Here is a 20,700-nt window from a genome sequence, read left to right as displayed (position 1 = left end):
TGTGTGTTCACTGCTGTGTGTGTGTGCACTTTGGATGGGATAAATGCAGAGCACTAATTCCAAGTATGGGTCACGATACTTGGCCTCACGTCACTTTAAAATCTTATTGAATCTTGTTTTGTTATCGTATTGTTCACACTTGAGGAGGTAAAGTTTTATTAAGTGGCCCAAACTGAGCAAAAATGTGCTGATGTTGTTTATATGGCCAAAATGTAAGATGAGTTCTGACAGCTTTTAATGTAAATGGATAAAAAATAAAAAATTGACTGTCCATGAAATCTTATAATTTGCCATGGTTGGATCTTCCAACAGGATAATGATCCACAAACATGAAAATCAAAACAAAAATGGGTCACTGAGAACAAAACCAAGCTTCAATGCAGAGCACTAATTCCAAGTATGGGTCACGATACTTGGCCTCACGTCACTTTAAAATCTTATTGAATCTTGTTTTGTTATCGTATTGTTCACACTTGAGGAGGTAAAGTTTTATTAAGTGGCCCAAACTGAGCAAAAATGTGCTGATGTTGTTTATATGGCCAAAATGTAAGATGAGTTCTGACAGCTTTTAATGTAAATCAAATTTTTATAACCGACTACTTGCATAGTGTATATACAGTTGTGCTCAAAATTATTCATACCCTTGGGAAATATGATCAAAGTAGGCTGTGAAAATAAATCCGCATCGTTTATCCACTTGATCTTTCATTCAAAAAAAAATTTTATAGCTGAAGACTCAGAGCTGTTCTCTTGGCAAAAGGAGGTTGCAAAAAGTATTGGATAAAAGGGTATGATTAATTGTGACCAAGATGTATTAGAGAAAAACATTTGTTTCATAATGAGATTTCTCTCTCATTTTAAATTCTTATTCTCCAATGAAAGGTTAGATCTTAGTAAATTTTTAAAATAAAATATCTAAAGGATTGATGATACAGATTAATTTTCACAGCCGCCTTTGATCATATTTACCAAGGGTATGAATAGAGCACAACTGTACATATCAGCTGTAACTTAATATTCCCCAATATTATGTCTTAGTAAGATGATATTTAAATGCTTAATTTTATGATCGAATCTGTTTTTTTTGTTTTTACTTTGGGGGCAAAGCATATAATTCAATGCAATACAATGATGATTGGAAGATGAACAAATTAATGTTATTCAAAAGCCTGTTCGGATTCAGATTTGATACATTTTAACATAATTTTTGCTTCAGTCCATTAAATGTTCATCTTGAAATGTCTGTAACAAATAAAAGTTATTGTTTGTTACTTTATAAAATCAGGAAGACACATGCAACAGACCTTTTACTTGCTTACTAAAAAAAGTCTGAACGATCAGTCAGACAACAGAAGGCATGTAAAAAAAATTTCAGCAAATTGTTTGTTTAGGTTTTAGAAATGTATCAAATATGATACAGTAGGCTGTAGGGATAAGAAAAAAGAATACTTGTCTCAACTTTGCTTTCGATAGTTTGCTTTTAGAAGAAACTTTTTTTTTTTTTTTTTTTTAATTAAAAAAAGGAACTTTTAATATTCTATCTTCTATCTATCTTGTGATGTTCTTAATCAAGATGTCCTATCAGCAATCTGAATGGTTAAATATCTTCTATTTGTTCGTGACTTTGCTTTGGTGGTCTGTCATGTTAAAGAAAAACTGCAGTGACTGCAATTCACAGTGATCTTTCCAGTGGTGGTTTAACATGTTTGTTTATTTTGTTTCACAGAGGTTGTGTGTGGCGCTCCATCCATCTACCTCGACTATGCCAGGTCCAAGCTGAATCCTAACATTGATGTGGCTGCACAGAACTGCTACAAGGTTGCAAAGGGAGCCTTCACTGGAGAGATCAGGTACATGTCCTCCAATTTACAGTTCACATAACATATGAACAAATAAGTCATGAAAATATAATCTTCAAATTATTCATGGTTTTGGTCCTTTTTTTTTTTTATTATTTTTTTTTTTTTTAAATGTATTTTGCTATTTGTACTCATAATTGTCACTATAAATGATTTGTCTTATTCTTTTAGCCCTGCGATGATTAAGGACTGTGGAGTAAAATGGGTTATTCTGGGACACTCTGAGAGACGCCATGTGTTTGGAGAGAGTGATGAGGTAACTCAGTGCTTTAACGCGTTATATGAAACCCAATTTTCATTATAGAATAAATCAGCAGCTGTGGTGGAGTGAATATAGTCATCCATGGTTTTTTCTGATGTTCATGAGCAATATTTATTATTTATTTATTTTACATATTTCATTATTTAACAAAATATTAAGTTAATTTAATTATGCTTTTGAGATGCATTAATTGTTTAAAGTGTATTTTATGTCAGTGTTGAGTCTGGAAAAACTACACTGAAACAATGAGTATATACTGCCCCCTAGTGTGTGTATTGATTTATATCCGTTGTACTGTTTACTGTTACTTTCTGGCTAAAACCAAAATTTTCAGACACATTACCTGTGGTATTAGTAAAAGCTCATTTGGTCTTGTTTGAAGTATCTCACACCTTCCTTCCATTTACAAAAAAATATTTTCCTTTAAAAGGGCTTCCTTTTAATTTCCTTTTAGATTAGTTAAAAACTATAAACACTGTTTTTGGGTTCACAATAATCGCCCCCCCTTGGTGAACCACTGACATTTATAAACATTTCAAAACTGTTATGATGTAACAATGCATAATTTATCATGTGACTTTAGCTGTTGGCTGATTTGCAAAGGTTTCAAAGCTTCAGAAAGCAGTGCTTCCAGAGCACCCATCACTGTTTTATACAGACAATAAATATTGGAATTCAGTATGCATAAATGCACATTTGATAGTTGCTTAACTTCTTAAAACAAAGTTGTTGTTGTTTTTCTTTAACAAAAATAAAGGGGTTTCCTTTTAAAGGAAACCTGCTGGACAAATACTAAAAGAGACAATTTCCAATTAACCCTTGTCTAGTGAATCCTGCCCATCACTTTAAGTGAGTATCTCACTCATGGTGACTGAAACAGACCTAAGGTGAATGAAAGTTAAACATGAAATGCATTATAATGCAAATGTAAACACGCCCCCAGTGATGGCATTTAACGGTATCACAATCAATGATAATCAGTCACCATTTCTCTTAATAAATCATATGCATTCTCTGATCTTACTCTTTGGTTTAATTTCTCCTGATAGCTGATTGGACAGAAGGTCGCTCATGCTCTTGAGAACGGTTTGGGCGTGATCGCCTGCATCGGTGAGAAGCTGGATGAGAGGGAGGCCGGAATCACGGAGAAAGTTGTTTTTTCACAGACCAAGTTCATCGCAGGTATCTTTCAATTTAGTGAAGCATATATGTTATAATAAAACATTCCTTGTATTTGATAGAAGACCATATCATTTCTTTTAGATAACGTGAAGGACTGGAGCAAAGTGGTCCTTGCTTATGAGCCTGTGTGGGCCATCGGCACTGGAAAAACTGCGTCACCCCAGCAGGTACAGACAAGCCATTTGAGCTGGAGCACAGAGATTTAAAACTTGTTCCCAGAATTCATTTACCTCAGTGACTCAGTCTCTCTCTGCTGTTCTTACAGGCTCAGGAGGTGCATGACAAGCTCAGACAGTGGTTGAAGGCCAATGTCTCAGAGGCTGTCGCCAACTCCATCAGGATCATTTATGGAGGTTAGTCTTTTTAAAACTCTATGATTTGCACTCTAAACTGCTGATTAAAAAAAAATAATTTCACGATGCAAGTGTTGTGTGTTAGTCTAAGCACTGGTAAGCCAGTGGTTACTTTATGGCTGCTTTGGGAAGATTTATTGTTCATGCTTGACTATTGGCAACTGTATGTTTATATAAAAACATAATGTAGGGATTTATTATAGTCATATAACACAACTACATAAACACATCAAACTATGTGTTCAGTACTCGGGCAAGTCAAAAGCGTGTAGTAACAACATTGAGGTGCTTAGAATTAAAATGGTCACTATTTACATAAATGTCTGTCATATGTTTGATTATTACAAATCACTTAATTTAATATATGTTAAATTTTGCTGTTTTGTTTGATTTTTAATCAAGCTTTAAAGGGATCATCCTTTAAAGGAAATCTACTGGACAAATACTAAGAGCAAATTTCCAGTTAGTTCTTGTGCAGTGAACCTCTCCCATCATTTTCAGCGAGCGTCTCACTCATGGTGACTAAGAAAAAAACGTATATTAACATTTTAACCACTTGAAGACTGTGAAAGTGATGTAAAAGGCATTATGGGTATATCTGCCAGTTTTTTCACCCCTGGTCTACTAGCCATACTATCCCAAGACGGCATAATTTAGGATAATAACAATATATGAATGTGGTACACAGAGCAGTTTAAAAGGTTAATCGCGGTTTCTATATGAATCTTTCTGTTCTTTAACAGTCATAAAGGGGTTTCCTTTTAAAGGAAACCTACTGGACAAATACTAAGAGACAATTTCTAACTAGCAATTGTTCATGTCAACATCTGACTTTGAGTGAGTATGTCATTGGTGGTGACTGAAACAATGACCTTAACCGTGAAAGGCATTATGGGTATGCAAATGAGGCATCTAATTTGGGTGGTGCTATGCATTCATAACACACATTCCAACATGATACCAGTGTAGTTTATCGCTATAAACAACTGGTGAAGCTGCTTACGTTAGGGCTCTTAGGAAAGAATTTGCTTGACTTTTCAGAAGATTTAGAGACATTTTCCAAGCAACAACAAATCCAAATATCATCAACAATACAAATATCTGATTTGTGCTGCTCTTTATTTTTTATATATAGAATCTTTGGTCAAAATGTCGCTCTGTTTGTGGTCCACCATTTCAGGATCTGTCACTGGAGGGACCTGCAAGGAACTTGCTTCTCAGAAAGATGTGGACGGCTTCCTGGTGGGCGGCGCTTCCTTGAAACCAGAGTTTATCGACATTATTAATGCAAAAGCATAAAGAGATGAAGCCATCATCTACCTAAACCCTAAGGCTTAGGTCTGCTCCCAAATCCTGCTCTTCTTTAGAAAGTGTTATTGTGGTTTTGTTTCATTTTTGTATTATTATAAAGGGACAGATAGACACATACTGAACACTCAAAAAGGTTTTATTCCACTGAAACACGTGCAACCGAGTGTGTTACTAGCCCTACTAGTGTAGTGAACTACAGGACTGTAATAAGAACCATCATGGGGCTTAGAGCCCATGCCTTTGCTTGAATAATGTTTACCAACATTCTTGTGTAATGTCAAAAATCTAGGATAAAGTCAATCAACCTCGGAGTCTTTTGAATTCAAGTGAAACTACTTTCCATGAATGTGGTTGTCCTGATGTTTTCCTGTCCCTCAAAGAGAGTTTCTCTGAGGGGCCTATCCTGAAGGTACTCGTATGTAATAGCCAATGCCATTTGGTATAAAGGGTAAGACAGAAATATTCTAATAAATGTTTCAGAAGTGTAGACCTAATTTTGCTGTTGTCTCAAGTTATTGTGCTTCTGCATAATTTACTTTCTGTAACTACACAAACAAAACATTAATTTTTAAAGAAGTCTCCTATGCTCAACAAATCTGCATTTATTTGATCAAATACCATTATTTTCCTATTATTACAACTTGAAGTAACTGCTTTCCATTTCAAAATATATTATACACTATAATTTATGACGGCTGAATTTTCAGCAGCCGCTACGCCAGTGTCACATGATCCTTCAGGAATAAAAAAAATCCTTCTCAAAATTAAAACATTTAAATCTTACTCGTATGTAATAGCCAATGCCATTTGGTATAAAGGGTAAGACAGAAATATTCTAATAAATGTTTCAGAAGTGTAGACCTAATTTTGCTGTTGTCTCAAGTTATTGTGCTTCTGCATAATTTACTTTTTGTAACTACACAAACAAAACATTAATTTTTAAAGAAGTCTCCTATGCTCAACAAATCTGCATTTATTTGATCAAATACCATTATTTTCCTATTATTACAACTTGAAGTAACTGCTTTCCATTTCAAAATATATTATACACTATAATTTATGACGGCTGAATTTTCAGCAGCCGCTACTCCAGTGTCACATGATCCGTCAGGAATAAAAAAATCCTTCTCAAAATTAAAACATTTAAATCTTGACCCACTTTGAACAGTAGCGTAATCTAAACGGCAGGAATCACTTTGTCATATATGAAACTTTACATGAAATTGCCTACAGATTATTATTAGGTTCTAAAGTAGCCTACTTCAAAGAATCTTATTTCCTGTATTAATATTCATGCATTCACGCATTATAATGCGCAAGTTACAGTGAGATTGGAATCGGTGAAAAATCTCGAGTTTGTAAAACACAAATGTTAAATTCTATATATATAAGCTAACAAATAAAATAAGTAGAGCTAGGAGCACACTTTATATATAAACCTCTGTAACTCTTCATATCTGGCAGATTAATAGTTTCAACTACTATAAAAAAAAAAAACTTTATTTTTCTCTCAAGTAGGTACATTAACTACAGGACTGTAATAAGAACCATCATGGGGCTTAGAGCCCATGCCTTTGCTTGAATAATGTTTACCAACATTCTTGTGTAATGTCAAAAATCTAGGATAAAGTCAATCAACCTCGGAGTCTTTTGAATTCAAGTGAAACTACTTTCCATGAATGTGGTTGTCCTGATGTTTTCCTGTCCCTCAAAGAGAGTTTCTCTGAGGGGCCTATCCTGAAGGTACTCGTATGTAATAGCCAATGCCATTTGGTATAAAGGGTAAGACAGAAATATTCTAATAAATGTTTCAGAAGTGTAGACCTAATTTTGCTGTTGTCTCAAGTTATTGTGCTTCTGCATAATTTACTTTTTGTAACTACACAAACAAAACATTAATTTTTAAAGAAGTCTCCTATGCTCAACAAATCTGCATTTATTTGATCAAATACCATTATTTTCCTATTATTACAACTTGAAGTAACTGCTTTCCATTTCAAAATATATTATACACTATAATTTATGACGGCTGAATTTTCAGCAGCCGCTACGCCAGTGTCACATGATCCTTCAGGAATAAAAAAAATCCTTCTCAAAATTAAAACATTTAAATCTTGACCCACTTTGAACAGTAGCGTAATCTAAACGGCAGGAATCACTTTGTCATATATGAAACTTTACATGAAATTGCCTACAGATTATTATTAGGTTCTAAAGTAGCCTACTTCAAAGAATCTTATTTCCTGTATTAATATTCATGCATTCACGCATTATAATGCGCAAGTTACAGTGAGATTGGAATCGGTGAAAAATCTCGAGTTTGTAAAACACAAAAATGTTAAATTCTATATATATAAGCTAATAAATAAAATAAGAAGTAGAGCTAGGAGCACACTTTATATATAAACCTCTGTAACTCTTCATATTTGGCAGATTAATAGTTTCAACTACTATAAAAAAAAAAAAACTTTATTTTTCTCTCAAGTAGGTACATTATGTACAGATCAGCATCTACAAATGGCAGTATTTTCTTTGTGAACTCCACTGTATAATAACACGTGGAGCGCTAGCTAGGGCAGAGACATTAGTTCTTTCAGAGATGGAGCTGTAAAAGAAGAAACAAATGCAAGTACAGTCCTATCAAAATACTTACTGCCAAGCACTGACTACATGTATACTAATCACAACATTGCATTACAGAACATAATGGAGGAAAGAAGAGGGAGACAAGAGAAACATGCAGAAAGAACAGATTGCTGAATAAAAAAAATTAAAGATTAGACAAAGCAAAAAAAAACAAAAAAAAAAAATCAATGGATAAAGTTTAAATGTAAGAACACTTGGAGGCAAATCTAAACAAACAATATGAACGGTGGGAAGAAAGCAAAGAGCTGATGCAAAGGAAAGAAGTTAAAGAAATTAGATGTGCAAGGGGAGAGGCAACATTTGAAGAGAGGGACGAGACTGTTAGTAATACTGCTGTTAAAATAATATGCATCAACTACAACAGCAAGGGCTAAAAATACATTTTGTGAAAGAAAAATTAACAGTGGCATCATTTGAGACAATCAACATTGCTTTGGACAATCCTTAAGTAATAGGCATCATGGGCAGCCAATCAACATAACCATTAGAAAATGCAGTGAGCTTTGAAGACCTGAGAGGAGTTACTGTAAGGATTTATCTAACCTGCTGCTTGGACATCTAGAGTTTACATGAGTAGAACATTTCTGATCATCTGTATGTCCAGGTATGTCCAATATGCAATTCTACAGCTTATATTAAACCCCAAAGTTAGACATCAGAAACCTCAAGTCCATAAACAAAACACCAAACAATACAGTAGCAAACTGTAATAAAAAAAAAAAAGGAAAGAAAAAAAAACAACCAACACATTAATATAGTTAGAGGAAAAAAAGCAACGTTAAGACAAAAGACACACCTGAACATACAGCAGCAATTCTACTAAACACTATATGGAGCAATTCCTAAAATAAAACCCATACATCATCTTCAGACTGACAAGGTGGTTTTGTCATGTTTCATAAAGATTTTGTGATTGGCATCAAGAAAAACATTGCAAATTGAAATCACCAGGCTCTCCTCAAAATGACAAATGCATCAGACAACAGGCACAATGAAGAATCTGAATTGGCTGATGTCTGGATGTCTCGATGCCCAATTTCCAGTGTGCCTCTGGATTAGTTTTGCCCTCATCTTTTAATCTCTTGCTTTGCTCCGAATATGCATGACTGCAAGAGAGAGAGAATCTGGTAATGAAGGAATGCAGGAGGAGAGAGGAGAACAAGGGGTGGGAGGGGTTGAAGGTTGAGGAGAGGAGAGCAAAGTCAGTGTGGTAACCAGTAGCATCAGCAAGGAATTAATTTACAATATATAACCAAATACAAGATGAAGCTCTAAGGTCAACAAAATGAGCTAAAAAAAATTGATTACCACAATTTCCCAACTTCGATACATTGCAGTCATTCAGTAATTATTTTACTAAGTCATATCAGTTAAGACAAGTTGCAAATGAAAGGAATCATTATCTTGGTGCTTGTGCTTAAGCCAAATCTTTCTCTTATTGTTGGATACTTTTGTGCGAAAGTAAATTTGTACAGGTATGAGAGCAAGAAAAGCTGAATTGGGAAATGTGGAAGATGATAAACAAAGCTAAGATGACTTAAAGTAAATAAATATGATAAAAATTACTTGGGAATATTAAGCAATGGTCAACAAGGGAAAGATTTGGCATATTATCAATCCATGAATCCCTGACTTCATGAGTGTGGATTGGATGTTTTACTTCCTAACATGTAATTTATTTAATGTCTAGGGGAACAAGAAATTTTAGAATAATTTTAACATGAAAATTTCAGTTATTTGCACTAAACCGCTCATCAGTGTGAACATGCTCGCCACCCAAAATATTATATTTAAACTTTTAAAACTGCCAGCAAAATAACGGTATAGCTCAAAATGACACTTACCATTGTACAAACAAACAAAATGAATTATGAAATCAAAGTAACTATGGAGAAAGAAAGAAATTTCACTTTGCACATTATCTACATGAGCACATATGTACAGATTTCTCCAATGAGGTGTTAGGGGTGCTTTCTGCTTATAGTGGCCCTGAGCACATCTTGCCAAAGCACACATATTTCAGACCCAAGCCTTATCCATGCTAGATCTTAATAACATTAAATAAACCTGATTATGTCAACTGCAAATGCTGCTGCACATTCTCCTCGTTCATTTACAATGAAATTGATGTACGAGTGTCAACTCCAATTTTAAAGCAGTCCATTATAAATCAAGGTGCATTAGATGAACTTTGTAATACTTTGAATTGGTACAACTTTTTTACTACAATGCTTCAATCATTGGCTAGATTAAGACCATGATACCATATCAATCTCTGAGATTTACTACTGTATCACAGTAATATCCATGTAAAATGAGCAGATCCTTTTGATTTTTGTATGGATTTTGGTGTCAATCTTGCAGATAAGGGGTGCAACAGGGTTCAGTATTAGGCCCATTTTAAAATGAGAAATGATAAATGATAAATTCACAACCTGCCAGAAGGGTTAACAGATACCAAGCCAAGCATGTTGTTCAACAATGGTAACACCTCAACCCAAGCTGAATGAAGATCCACCACACTTTTCAAAGCATCAAGTCCTTCTTACCAGCCATTACCAGTAGACGTGTCCAAAGCTTAAGGAGCCATACAAACCCATGTGTTTCCAAACCCCAGCCAGACAGTGGATGCCCTTGCAGGAGTGAGGTGACTAGTAAAGATCCCCATCTGGAGAGAATACAAGAGACAGCCTCCAACTTGCTGTGAAGAAAAACTGAGCTTGCTTTCATTCCAAATGACTTTTTCTTCGCCGACTGACTGCATGTTAGGCGTGGGAAACTTCTATGCTGGGCGATGCTTTGTAGAGGACTTCGCTCTTCAGAGGCCGGTGGTCAAACCTATTGGTGAATGAATTCCGTAAGTGGACTTGGATGACTTTTAAAACGGTTGGCCCTATTCAGATCACAGCTGGGGTATAAGTGAAAGAGAAGATTGAGTCACTGAGCTGTGCTTCCTGGGTGTCGAGGAACGATTAGGAGGGTATGTATAACTAATGAAGGCGAGCTTCTTGACTGTTGATGATGTGCAGGTGAGGGAGAAGAGACTGTGTGGGAAGGGGGTGGAACTTATGATGCAAAACAGGGCCTAATCTGCATTTCTTCAGGTGGTTGTCTTGTTATAGCTCAGTCCAAATATTACATGCTATCAGCATTAGGATCTTAAAGATGAAGGGAGCCGGGAGATCTAACAGAACACCTCCACCAGTGACTCACTGAAGACATCTCAGGCAAAGAGAAAGATAGGGAATACAAACCATCCTCTTCTTGCTTGAAGGATTGCACTATAGCTCACTTGGTTTTAAAGTCCATTAATGATGACCAAAACCTTGCAGAAGGAGCCTTCATACAGACTTGAGCTGGTATGCTGTTGGTGGAAACTGGCTCACAATATATTCTGGATTAACCATGATGTTTCAGGTCTTGAGCTTTGCGGCTGTTTGCTTGAGAGGAGAGAAACATGAGAACACACAACACTGTTAGCTTAAATGCTTTTTTGAGCTCTGTGATGTGGGACCTGACATGACCTGCTGACCCTACCCCATCAGATCTTTGCCTTTTTTCCTATTGGTGTAAGGGATAGTGTGCAAGTAAATTGATTGCCTGATACTTCACTAAATGGGCTGTGTGAATAGGTTATACTGGGTCTTGAATATAGCACCTAAGTCCCTGTGTGTGGATGTGTCATCCGTCAGAAAGTCCATCACTCTACAAGAGTTAAAAATTCTGAGATATCTTTCATAAATACGATCAGCACTAGACTCTGAGTGTGTCTATCTATGTAGATATCTGGTCCCTTATCTACAGTCTTTTTAAGCTCTATAAATGAAAATTCTCTGGTCACTCTCCACCCTTTCCCCATATTACGAGGTTGTAAGACTGGCTGAGCTGACTTTACAGTCTATTTTGCTTGGGTCAGAGGGAGTGAATATAACTCCAAGCCCTGTTAGAAATACTAAACATGAGTCTAAATCTGGGAAGGCCAAGCTGGACTGCACATACTCCACCGGCACAGAGGGCCTGAACCTGTAACAGAATGGAAAAAAAGAAAACTTTAGATTTCAATTATCAATAGCATAATTTTTGTAAGCAATCTGCCTGGCATCTGCACTCACGTTTTAATAATGGCCCTCAGCGCTAGATTTCTTTCACGCTCCACAAACTTATCAATAAGGTAAGCAGCCATACGTGGAGCATTCTGATAGAGTCTGAAGAACCGGTGGAAGTTTCCAAGTGCCCAGGCAGTACGGAGCTCAAGAGCATGAGCTACACACGGATCAGCACGGAGCTCAGGGGTCAGGTACACAAGCTCGGTCGTCAGGTCTAAGAAAAAATTAGCGAAGGCATTAAACACTTCATGAGAGATTAAGAAACAATGAAATGGACTGCAAAATAGTGAGAGTAAAAACTTGACTGTTCATTTAACAAAAAGGCGATGTTTACCTCCAGAATTCTTAGTAAAGATGTAGTAGATAAGTCTGTAGGAAGTGAATTCTCCCACGTTGTCCGATGGGCAGTCTTTATACAGCGCCTTCAGCTGGGTCTGGCACTGGTTGAACTCCTCGTGGTCACCCTGATAACAGTTGAAATGTTGGTTTAGTCCAAATGAAAGAAAAATGCCTTTTAATCGGAGCTAACTTTACATGCACATACCTTTTCCAGAGCAATGCGAGCATGTGTCTCATACACCTCCACAGTGAAGTCTGTACGCACACCTTGAACCTGAATGACAAGAATTCAAAATAAGACACTAAAAGATAAAAATGTGAAGCAGAAAAGTGGTACTACTAAGTGTTACTCACAGTGAGATCCTGTCGTATTGACTTCATTTGTTCACATGCGTACAAGTAATCCTGATTGGATTTCCAATGAGTTTGAACCGCAATCAGGGACTTTCGCAACACCTAAAACACAACAGAAGATTCAATACAAATCTTCTAATAAATCTGCTTAATTTACCAACTACATACACTTTTGAGTACAACCCACAAATAACACAAAGCATCCAGTGTTGACCACACAACTATAACCATTAAAGGGGTCCTATTATGCTCTTTTACAAAGTCTTGATTTTGTTTTGGGGGTGTACTAGAACATGCTCTCATGCTTGGTGGTTCAAAAAATTTATTATTTTTCACATAATTTACATTATTACAATACCTTTCTCCCCAGCCTGGCACAAACGGCTCAATTAGTTCCGGGTTTGATGAAGGCACGCCTTCCGAAAAACAAAATGTAACGTGATTGGTTAGCTGTCCCAGTGCTTTGTGATTGGCGAACAGCTTAGACGGTGTTTCAGTACTGCCACACCCCTTGCCAAAGCAACAAGTTCCATCTGCTCCGGTTAAGGATGGCATCAATATTGCCATATCAATTTAAGCCGGATTCAGACCCCAAGAATATTGAACAAGAGGATCACGAAGAACCTTCGCACGCACGGATATTGCAAGACATATTAGAGTGGTAACATTGTTGTTGTTTTTTTGGTTAAATCGCGTTTTAGATAGGATGTCAACAACCGCTTAAAAATAACTGCATTTACTAAGTACAGATAAGTGCATATGTATTATGTTTATTGTTCTTTAATTCTAACATTATAACATGTATTGCAGTGAAACTGTTATACAGTTTATTACAATTTATTTATATCATAGTCCAGTGTTTCCCACAGACTTGGACTCTCTATTTGTGGCGGCATATATATGCAAATTCATTCTCTGCCAGCAGGATGCGCTGTTGGAGTGGTAGAGATCGAGGTTTCCCTGGTAACGCTGTACACAAAGCAGCGCTCCGCTCACAAATGCTGCTTTATCAGACATTACATGCAAGATGAAATGAAAATGACATCAAAACTTTTCTGAAGACGGTCGGTTTCCTTCAGAAATATAGTGATATAAAAACATCCGCACTCAATGTATGGGAAACACTGTAGTCTCATAATTGAATGGTAAATTCTGCAGATTACATCGTTCTCCAGTATTGCACTGTCAGCAATTTATAAAAACGTTTTCATAATTGTAACATACATAATTACATACATAATTATTCAGGTGCATGTGTAATAACTTGCGAAACTTGACGCTTAGCAGCACTTTTTCGTCATCTTCTTGTCTGATGCACTCAACCAAGCGTTCTAACCAGACCTCGCCCCTCCCCACCCCGCAACCATTAGAATTTCGTAGGTGGGAATTATTTAAATGATATTCTAGTGGGCCGCTTTGTGACATCACAAAACCCGGAAAACAATGCTGTAGTCCAAACGAGCCGTTCGTTGTAGTTCTTGAAAAGCGATTAAAAAAAATGAAATATCTCCCTTTGGAGTCGACTTTGAGATTTGTAACTTTGTAGATCTTTTTTATGCCCAAACATACACACTGACTAAAATTCAAAAAGAGAAAAAGCATAATAGGACCCCTTTAAACAGATCTCTAAAATAAGCAACACTTTGAGAAACACTCACAGATACAGGTCTGACGGTTGCAGGGTCAGGGGCACAGGTCAGGCGCAGGTAGTTTTTGGTGATGTCCTGACAGGTGCCGACTATGGGGCATTCATCCCAACTCAGTCCCTCTTGGGTGCCATTGGGGAGGTCAAAAACATTGATGTTTAACACTAGGGGCTCAGTGCGTAGTTTAGTGTGGAAGCGTGCTGCACGGCTCTGCTTCTTCGCTTCACGATTTGGGTCATGAAAGTCAAGCCCTGCGTTACCACCTTTCCGCTTTTTACCAATACCGCTGGAGAGGTCTTCCATATTCCTGATGGAAGTCAGAAAAGAAGGTTAATTAGGCCACTAGAAATGTTTAAAAGGGGTCATGAATTGATAAATCAACCTTTACTTGAACTGACAGACATCACGATGTTGAGCCGGCATCGTGATCCCCCCCATACCCCCCGCAATCCGCCGCATCCCAATTCCGTGTTCGGAAAGGAAATTAAGTGTACTACAGAACCCCTAAACGGAATAAATAGCCTACGAGATGGGAGGATAAAAAAATATTTCAATACTTTCTCTCCCAATTATATCGTTGGGTAATTATACTGTACATAAATTGCGGGCATCAGGGAGCCGCTACTAATATGCAGGGCATTGAAACCGCTTTCGAATGCGCGCTCTCATTTTACTTTCACTTTCGAGATTTGCGATCACACAGACTCTATACTATGGATTTCAATGGTAGGTACTGCCGATACCACACATTTGACTAGATTAGATATTTGTCAGTGGTGCTCAGTATCTGCAAATCATTTGCCATTGTCCTATCAGTCATCTCTCCTTACTCTGTGTATGTGGTAAGTGAACTTTCATGTACTATAATGTAACAGTCTACCGCTAGCAAGCGGCTAACCATGTCCCATTAGTGTCTCCATAGAACGCGTTATTTGTTTTACATGCCTTTCTGCATACGGATTCACACTTCGGGCACACCCCCTAACCCCCGATGTCATCGTCCATCAAGATGTTTCACTGTAGACATCGTCCGATGCCAATTTAGTAGACATCGCCCAAACCTAATAAGAGGTCATCGTACTAAAAGAATACCCTGTAAGTTTCAGAACTGAAAACGTCCTTGTTACTGAAATAAAAGCTTTTATAGACATCAGGCCCAGCGAACGCCAGATCCTGGAATGTGCCTACCTATGACATAATAGATAGGTTAAACTCCGCCTCCACAGAAGAATATCAACGCCTAACTCTGTAGCCCCGCCCACTGATACGCACATGACAGTCAGGGGTTAAAGCAAAAAAATTAAATAATCTTTTGACTGAAAGTTTTTCCTCAGACAAACCCCCAATCCACAGCCATACCTGTCACACCCAGTTTAAGAGCAGTTTTTTCTTGTAATTAGGAGCGCTTGTCCTCCTAATTTAAAAAATGTAGGAGCACCTTCTGATCAATAATAAAAAATTCTGATCAAAAATTAGCCTTCCTAATATGAGGTGACATTTGACTCAAAGTGATTTACAGGGGCATTTTCTTTTTACCTTTGTAATGGCATCATTTTCATCTGTCAAATTCAAAAATGTATGTTTATAAGCTTTTTAACATTTCTATTTAAAACAATATAATAAGTAGAATAAGACAAATAAGTTACCAATCATATGAAATTAGTATTAGTTTCTTTACCCCTCATTTTTTTAAATTGACGGAAATCCGAAGACTCGCTACAATTAACGGAAATCCGTCGTAGCGACGGAGAACTTTAATCCCTGCATAGTAGGGAAATAACGTAAGTGGCGCTAAACTGAATCGAGCAACCAAGCAATACACATGCCATTGAAGATCGCAAAATATTGTGCAGTGCCTGGTTGTGGAAGAACAAATCGCTGCATAAGCTTCCTTCAGATTCAAATATTAGGAATGCGTGGTTGAACAGGAATGGCGCAGCACACGTATGAAAGTAAAAAATATTTGTACTGTGTCACTATTGCTTTGTTAGAGATCGCTTGACATGTCATGATTATGTGTACGTGTCTAACCAAAGTCACAGAAGGCTCCAACTATGAAGGATGTAGCTTGTCAAACAGACACACAGAAAGTTAGTTTACTATGCAAAACTATTATCCAATCATAGCAGTGGGCGTTTACTTCCAAGTCTTCAATGCGGCACGCCCATAAAAAAACAAGCATTTCTCGAGCCGGCCTCAAAACCAGGGTAGAAAATAACCTATTACTTATTGATTTTGATGTTTTTGAATGTAAAAACCACGCGAACGTCATAAGTGGACCTCAGACAACAGTATAAAATAATTTTTAAAAGCCAGTTCATGACCCCTTTAAAGTGGCTACACTGTCATACTGAGCAAAATGTGATGAAAACATTCCCTAAAGTTTGGTAATGCCATTTAATTTTGTTGTACAAACAATAATATCTCACCTCCGCCCTCTGTTTGCTTTGCCTCTTCCTCTGCCTCTCTCTCCTGCAGCTCCTCTACCTCGCTCCCTTTCTGCCCCACGGCCTCGGCCAGCCTTTTGTTGCCGCCGGGACAGTGGAAGTCGAAGATCACTTGACATGCTGCTGTCTGACTGAGAGCCAGAGTCACTAAAGGAGGAACATAATCACCTGTCAAATCCTACAGATCTCCAAATCCTTTCATATTTATACCGATGAATGAAAGTGATTGTATTAGATTATTAAGCAAGTTTGCAACCCTGTGAATTACCTGCGATGATGTCTACTCCGGTCCCTGTGTCGGCTGTGAGGTGACGGGGATCGTGATGAGGAGTGGGATGAGCTTGAAGAGGGGCTTCTTTGAGAAAAGACATTTCTGTAGTTACCCAACCTGGCCCCACCCCTGCCACGGGTGGCTCCACCTCTCCCAATAGCATTCTCCTGAGAACGCTGAGGAACCGGCTCCCAGCGAGACTGCTTTGGCTTCAAACTGATAAAGCAAGTGGTTGTTTAGTCCCAGTAGTTAATAGTTTGAAATAGCATATCTGAAGCTGAATGAACGAAGAATGCTGAACTGAACCAAGGGTAGAAAGTTACAGAACAGAGATGCAACCCACTCTGGCAGTGGTTCTCTGGTCCAGTCGATGGTGTAAGCAGAGCCATCCTGTAGTCTGGACTGCAGAAGGTCTTTCAGCACTTTTTCCGTACGGTCCTTATCCTCTTCAGATTCACAGGCTGTAAAGCAGCGCTGTACATACTCTTTCATGGCCTGTGGCCAGTCCTGAGGCCTACAAGATATATAAAATGGTTTTCAATGATTCAAAATTACAATTAAATATCACTTAGTTAATATGGGTGATACATTGCATTTAAATTAGCACAGCTCTAATGATTTACCTCAACTTAAAATATTACCCAGTATGCTTACCGAGTTTGGGCACTTCCTGTGGAAGTGGTAGAGGTTGCAGCAACAGACCCAGGCGATGGGTTTGTCGCAGTGGGGGAAGCCAATCCAGGGGCCTGTTCACCTGGAGTAAAGGTATGATTGGCCATGACGTATGGGCGTTTTTGTACATTAAATTTGACAGCACTGGATCCAGGAGCTTCTGTTAGGGAAGAAAGAGAACATTAGGAGGATATAATTAAAAGCACACGTTGCACTAGGGCTGGGAAAATAAATCGATGCATCACGAGTTGAGAAATGATTCAGCATTGATTCTGAGATTTTCCGAATACATCGCGATTCTTTCTCGAGTAGGTTCTGAGCTTAGTTTTGAACAGCAGAGGGCACTGCATGCTTTAGAAACAGCCATACTCTGCTTGTTTCCAAATCCTTACACACACTTGAACCTAAAATAATCAGTAAGAAAGTTCGAAAAGGTTTAAGCGAGTTACAAGGGTGTTCACAGTGGGCTGTGTTTACATTAATCTCACATCATAAAAGCATTCTGAGCAGAGGTGAAATTTTGACTCAACCGAACGCACAAGCGCTCTTCAGCGCTCTTCTTCATGAGCGTTTGAGTGTGCGGATAAAAACTAAATTAGAGCGCCATCTGCTGTTAAAATCTAAGCTCAGAATCGATTCCAGAGAGAATCGCGATGCATTAGGAATATCTCAATTGATCCACAAATCGATTCTGCATCGATCTATCTTCACAGCCCTACATTGCACACACATAAGCACAGAGACACGTACGTTTCATGCGTTGCCACAGCTGCTGGCCACCTTTGTTCATATTGCTATTGTTAGGTTTCTTAGCATCCACCCTGCCTGGGCCTCCGTACGGGCCCTGTCCTGGAGCCTGCTGCTGAGGGGGCTGATATGCTGGAGCTTGGTAACCCTGGTACCCTGGCCGAATGTGTCCTGAATTGTAGCCCTGCATCATAGGGTCAGTGGATGTAGGACTCTGAGGGGGTGGTTGAGGGGTTGCAGGAGGAGGGGGCTGGGAGGAATAGCTGGAGGACTGATCTTCCATCATAGGCATAGCAGGGGCCTGAAAAAGAGAGGGAGGGATAATCTGTGAATTACTTCAAACTTACAAAAATAGTTGATATACATGTCCAGCATGAATTCAGAATGATATATGGAGGTCTATACCTGTCCAGTGGGTGTAGTGGGTGTCTGGTAGCCTCCTTGAACACCATACTGTCCTGGAGGATATGGTCCTCCATACTGAAGGAAAATATATAAATATTGAAACAGCACAAAATAGGACAGCTGTAATGGTTGGGTTGAGTGGTACTAGCACAGTCATGAATTGCACAGTTTCTTTTCATATTCAGCTGCAGAGGTCTTATTAAAGGCTCTAATGTTATCCAGCCAAAAGCATTTGATTTCTTTTTTTTTGTCAATATTATTTTGTGAATATTAATAATACAGCAGACAGCACCAGATCTACCATGATACATTTCCAAGGCAAGGTGTATTTTGACACATATCTGAACACTGCTTTGGATTAGAGCATGTGCCAAAAGCATAAACACTCGTGCAAATGCTAAAATGTAGATGCATGTCAGACAGTTCCCTGTACTATCAAACAGCAAAAAGGCTATTATACTTGCATTTTATTCTAGTATCACTATCAATGTAACAAGACTATACATTTTAGGAAATATACTTCTAATTGTGACTGAGGTCTTAGGGCAAACATATATAGGCATATTCTGTAAGAATTTGAAGGAGTGCATTTATTTACCGGAGGCATGGGGTAGTAGTAGTTATACGGATATGGGTAACCAGCATACTGTTGTTGGTTCTGTTGATACCACTGTTGATAGTATTGCTGCTGTTGTTGCTGCACTGCAGAAGAGTCTGTTGCCTGATAAGGTCCGGCCTAACAGAAAACAGAACAGAATCAACCATTTACCCACACAAAATAGGCATAGACAAGTAATGCAACTAGAAACCACCTCTACTCATAAAAAACACTAACCTGTTGTGGGGTGCGATTGGTTGGTGAAGTTTTGGTAGAGTTCTGACTTTTACTAATGGAGGCTAGAGCCTGTCGGGCTTTTTCCCATTCTGGGTTCTCATGGACTTGCCCTTCTCCGCTTGAATTACTACCATACGGCCTGTGCATGACAAGGTAAATTTGACTTTACACAATATCTAGAACCTTCCTGTATATTTTACATACAAAATACAAAGAGTTCACATACAAATAAAACTGAATACATCAGCAACCAGTATATAACGTTATAATATTTGCACACTTTAAAATCTGCAAGTTAGTTTTATATTGAGTCACGCATATAGTTATTACGCATACCGTGCCTTGTTTAGATCATTAATGGCATAAAAGAGTGTTGGTTAAATACCATAACGGTAATATTACAACCTTGACTGGCTATCCGGTACTCAGGCCTTTGATAAACAAGCCAAACGTAGAAATGCAAGTCAAATTCCAACGTGGAATAACTTTTCAATGTAATTTGAACTAAAATATTAATGTTAACAGCGACGTCTTCAATCTAGGCTAAATTAAAAAAAAATATATCTAAATTTATTTTTTTTTATTATCAAAAGACGATATAATTCGCTGAATATCCACCAAGTTAAAGCAGATAGGCTAGCAAACGCTATGGACATTCACACCAACGTTTACATCATACATACTTGGTAAAGGTTTCCGTTCATAGAATGCAGTCGTTCAAGAGTCAAAGTTATGTAGCAGAAGATATATGGTATGATAAAAAGGATTTATAATCTTACCAGTTTGGTGTCGGGGCTTGCTGTGCCGCGTTCGCCGCCATTTTCCCAGAGCTAACGTTATTAGCTACTTGTTATCGCGTCCGAAAATTCTACGCAAATATGAGGAAAATAATAGTTCTAACGTTTAATATAGGATGCTTTGTAGGAAATCGCGTACAAAAGCTGCTTAACAATGGTTTATACCGAATACCTTAAATATACCAAGTTTCAGTTGACATTAAAAGTATACTGGAGCCCATATCAACTAGTTCGCCGAACTCAGCGTTTGAATGTCAACACCTCTAACAAAATGGCTGATGATGATGACACCGGAAATTCTGCCGCCTTCTCCTGCACACCAACTATACCAACAGCCTGAACCACATATCTATACTGGAGCATGCCACAAAGAAAAAATAGGCCTTTCTAGACATAAAAACAATCCAGATTAAATTGACATTGAGACCCAATTCTGATCAATCTGAAACATTTATAAAAAATATACAT

General features: G+C 37.9%; 2 protein-coding genes across 2 annotated transcripts in view; one reads left to right on the top strand and one right to left on the bottom strand.

Annotated features, from left to right (window-relative positions):
* Positions 1-5,461, top strand: part of LOC107672981 (triosephosphate isomerase B) — a 7,607-nt gene extending 2,146 nt beyond the window's left edge. The window contains exons 2-7 of the mRNA XM_016466377.1: positions 1,727-1,850; positions 2,031-2,115; positions 3,171-3,303; positions 3,385-3,470; positions 3,569-3,656; positions 4,837-5,461. Coding sequence (XP_016321863.1) covers positions 1,727-1,850; positions 2,031-2,115; positions 3,171-3,303; positions 3,385-3,470; positions 3,569-3,656; positions 4,837-4,955 — 635 coding nt within the window. The 3' untranslated portion in view covers positions 4,956-5,461. The remainder of the gene's footprint in view (positions 1-1,726; positions 1,851-2,030; positions 2,116-3,170; positions 3,304-3,384; positions 3,471-3,568; positions 3,657-4,836) is intronic.
* Positions 5,462-7,421: 1,960 nt separating this feature from the next.
* On the bottom strand, positions 7,422-20,514 carry LOC107672965 (leukocyte receptor cluster member 8 homolog). The gene is made up of 15 exons (XM_016466351.1): positions 20,215-20,514; positions 19,436-19,574; positions 19,199-19,336; positions 18,601-18,675; positions 18,199-18,496; positions 17,431-17,608; positions 17,120-17,290; positions 16,774-16,992; positions 16,488-16,652; positions 14,071-14,365; positions 12,413-12,514; positions 12,264-12,332; positions 12,054-12,183; positions 11,726-11,933; positions 7,422-11,636 (listed from the first exon to the last, which is right to left on the bottom strand). Exons 1-15 carry the CDS (start codon positions 20,253-20,255, stop codon positions 11,474-11,476), a joined length of 2,391 nt encoding a protein of 796 aa, XP_016321837.1. The 5' UTR covers positions 20,256-20,514; the 3' UTR covers positions 7,422-11,473.
* Positions 20,515-20,700: the final 186 nt, after the last annotated feature.

The sequence above is a fragment of the Sinocyclocheilus anshuiensis genome, unplaced genomic scaffold, assembly GCF_001515605.1.
Source record: "Sinocyclocheilus anshuiensis isolate Anshui unplaced genomic scaffold, SAMN03320099.WGS_v1.1 scaffold248, whole genome shotgun sequence".
Lineage (NCBI taxonomy): Eukaryota > Metazoa > Chordata > Actinopteri > Cypriniformes > Cyprinidae > Sinocyclocheilus > Sinocyclocheilus anshuiensis.
This window is presented reverse-complemented; position numbering and strand designations above follow the sequence as displayed.

Coding starts and splice junctions, on each gene's coding strand:
- LOC107672965 (XM_016466351.1), bottom strand. CDS start 20,255: ATGGCGGCGAACGCGGCACAGCAAGCCCCGACACCAAACTG. Junction 19,337..19,435: donor CCAATCGCACCCCACAACAG/GTTAGTGTTTTT, acceptor GTTTTCTGTTAG/GCCGGACCTTATCAGGCAAC. Junction 14,366..16,487: donor AAAGCAAACAGAGGGCGGAG/GTGAGATATTAT, acceptor GACTTCCATCAG/GAATATGGAAGACCTCTCCA.